At 42.7% G+C, this 3,328-nt stretch overlaps 1 protein-coding gene across 1 annotated transcript; it reads right to left on the reverse strand.

The window, feature by feature from the left end:
- Window positions 1-75: 75 nt before the first annotated feature.
- Window positions 76-3,096, reverse strand: LOC136825093 (tigger transposable element-derived protein 1-like). Its single transcript, XM_067081136.1, has 3 exons — window positions 1,716-3,096; window positions 1,259-1,327; window positions 76-83 (listed from the first exon to the last, which is right to left on the reverse strand). Exons 1-3 carry the CDS (start codon window positions 3,094-3,096, stop codon window positions 76-78), a joined length of 1,458 nt encoding a protein of 485 aa, XP_066937237.1.
- Between the last annotated feature and the right edge of the window lie 232 nt (window positions 3,097-3,328).

Raw genomic sequence — 3,328 nt, forward strand, 5'->3', positions numbered from 1 at the left:
AGGACCGTACCAAGGAGAGGCCAAACAATGCAGAGGAAGGGGGCATAGGCTATAGGCTAAAAGGAAGGAATGCTCTCATAAACCTGGATAAGTTAACAAGATTGAAAACAAATCAAGGGGAAGAGAGAGCACTCGGGAGGAGGAGGGGGAAAAGGATGGGTCGACATAATCAAAAACTGGAACTAACCTTAAGTAAATACCAAACTAGGGTAGGCTACATGAAGCCCCTCGCTATCCCAGCTTAACCAAGAGGCTCATTAGCCTACGCGAAAAGCCGAAACAGGGAGAGGGAAGCAACATGAGATCCCTCGCTATTTCAGCTTAACGAGAGGCTTATTAGCCTACGCAAAAAGCCGAAACAGGGGAAGGGAACATAAAAGGAGAAGACCCTAGTAAAACTTAAGGAAAGCGCCGCATTGGAAAATACGAACACAAAACCTTATGAAGGGCATGTGAACGAAAAGAATGAACGACCACCCCCCCTCTTTTCATGGAAAAAAGGGGGGGCATAGCCTAACGCCCCAAAAAGGAAATCCAAAGCTAACACCAACCCATAAAAAAGGATAAAATAAAAACATAACAAAACAAAACAAGAGGAGGACCATACCCAACACGATGTGGACGTGAAGGGAAATGGCCGCCTCGTAACAAAAGAAATATCCATGATAATCATCAAATATCAAATGCATCCGAACACTGGGTTAAAGATAAAACAAAAAAACTTAAAAGTACTAACGTAAATAAAATTCCCAGAAGCTAAGAGAAGAGAAGGGCAAAAATAAGGCATGTTAATGAATTGATAAAAGGCGAATAGGCTCGAGGGGGAAGCCCGACGCCTAAACACCAGCCCTCATCTCGAAGCAAAGGGAAACAAACGTTAATCAATCAAAATCACTAATTAGACCTCATGAAAAGGAAAATGCTCCTAAACACGATGAGGAACCGTGAGAAAGATCGAAAAACAGGGCGACCCAAGATCATGAACCACGCATGGAGGTCACGTGAGGCTGCGAGAGGAGATCGAGACGGGCGTTATAAATCCCTTTAATTATTAAACTAAAGGGAAATAAGGAGCCTCAAACGCCTCAACTAAAAAACGAAATACTGGTACTCAACTTAGGTGACGAAAGACCTTGTGAGGAAGCCATAATGATGCAAAAAGGCACAAGATTAAAAGCACAACGAAAAAACGTGTGACCGTATAAAACAATTTACAGGTACATATGTACTGCAGTAAAAAAAAAAAAAAATTCCTTACCAAATAGAGCTGGAGAGGCTGGTGGGTCTATTAGTGGAGGGTCATCACTTGCAAGGTGGTGGCTCAATTCTGGAATGATAATGAAAAAAAATTAGGTTATGCAGCAGTACTACATAAATATATGTATAATAACATACAGTACAGCAGTATATTGTACAGGTACAGCACTTTACAGTTTAAAACAATTTATATAGTATGTACAGGACTGTACTGTACAGTAAAACAAAAGACAAAAAATTTTTTACCAGGAGAGGTTGGTGGAGGTAATTCTATTATGTCAGGTGCAGTGGAATCAGGACAGGACTTTTCTTCTGCAATAATAAGAATGATAAAAATGATGGGGTGAATCGTAATGTACTGCATACTGTACTGTACAGTACGGTACAGTTTAAAATTTATTAATTTATAAAACATTTTACAGGACAGTGACAAAAAAAAAAAGTGAAGAATTCCTTACCTGGGTTAAGAGTTGCAGGTGGTACTGGAGACTTTCTCTTAAAGCCAAAAATCTCTAGCTGAGATTGGATGCTTCTTTTCATCTGCTTCTCCCTTACAGTCTCCTTGTAAAAGGTTAGAGCATCCTGAATTACTCTTTGAAACTTTGTGAACCTTTCCACATTAGGGTCCTGTTCCTCGATCAATATCAGCCCTTGCTCAAAGTAGGCCAAAGCTTGTGACAAGGCTGTAACACTTAATGCCCTGGGCTTTGGGGCTGGTGCCTCTTCCTCCTCCTCGATCATCTGCTTCTCTAGTTCAATGAGGTCCTCTAATGACAACTCCTCTCCATGGGATTCCAGCAGCTCGTTCACATCCTCATCTTCCACCTCTAAATTAAGCTTCTTGCTATAGTGAACAATGCTCTTTCTCACAACATCAAGATTCTCTCCCTCCTCAAAGCCTGTAAAGTCCATCACAAAATTTGGACACAGCTTCTTCCAGCCCCCATTCAAATTGGACTTCTGGACCTCGTTCCAAGAAGACTCGATGTTTTTTACAGCATCTAAAATACTGTAGCCCTTCCAGACTCGCTTGACATCCAACTTGTCACTGCTATTTAAAGTGACCCTGAGGACATGGCAAAATGTCCTCCTGGTGTAGTACGCCTTGAAGCTAGCAATGACTCCCTGGTCCATCGGCTGTAGAAGCGATGTGGTATTTGGTGGAGGGTAGACTACCTTCACTTCAAGATAAATCTCACCCAAATTAATAGGGTGATCAGGGGCATTGCCCAACACCAGCAGGACCTTAAATTCCAGACCCTTCTCCTCCAAATACTTCTCAACTGCTGGCATAAAGTGATCATTAAACCATTCCTCGAAGATAGCAACAGTGCCCCAGCCTTTCTTGTTAACCTTCCACTTCTTGTTAACCTTCCACATGACAGGGAGCTGAGGCTTGAAAATTCCCTTAAGTGCCCTTGGATTTTCAGCCAGATACACTAACAAGGGCTTCAGCTTGAAGTCACCACTAGCATTGCTCCCAAGAAGTAAAGTCAGCCTCTCCTTACTGACTTTATTGGCCTGGTGCAGTCCTCTCCTTGGATATGTACGTACGGCTAGGCATACGTTTCCAAAATAAGCCTGTCTCGTCCACATTGAAAACTTGGTCAGCAGTATAGCCTCCATCCCTGATGATTTCAGCGAGACAACTAGGAAAACCTTGTGCAAACTTGCTGGAACCTTGAAACGATTAAACCAGCCTCTGCTGGCTACAAATGGTTCACTTCCACTACCCTCCCCTTTCTTCTGCACTACTGCCTCATACAACTGCCTAGCCTTCTGAATAATACCAAGGCTCACTGGAACGTTACGTTGGTTTTGGTCTTCGAGCCAGACCATCAATACTTCTCCATCTCCATGAGGTTGGGGTTATGTTGCTTGCCTAATATAGTAGCAGCACCATGAGTAACAGCCAACATCGAAGCACCACCTTTCATGTGTTGTACAATACATTCCTTATCCTTGACTATAGACTGAACAGTAGTTCTGCTAAGTCCAAGGGCACAGCCGATTTCAGTGTTCGTCTCACCTGAAAGAAAAGCATTAGCTTAAGCCATGCCGGGCATTTGTT

The sequence above is a fragment of the Macrobrachium rosenbergii genome, chromosome 37 (genome assembly GCF_040412425.1).
Source record: "Macrobrachium rosenbergii isolate ZJJX-2024 chromosome 37, ASM4041242v1, whole genome shotgun sequence".
Lineage (NCBI taxonomy): Eukaryota > Metazoa > Arthropoda > Malacostraca > Decapoda > Palaemonidae > Macrobrachium > Macrobrachium rosenbergii.

Bases quoted from the DNA above. Each gene is read 5' to 3' on its own strand.
- LOC136825093 (XM_067081136.1), bottom strand. From the start codon at position 3,096: ATGGTCTGGCTCGAAGACCAAAACCAACGTAACGTTCCAGTGAGCCTT. The intron at 1,328-1,715 runs GTAAGGAATTCT...TTATCATTCCAG, and splicing joins ACCTGCAACTCTTAACCCAG to AATTGAGCCACCACCTTGCA.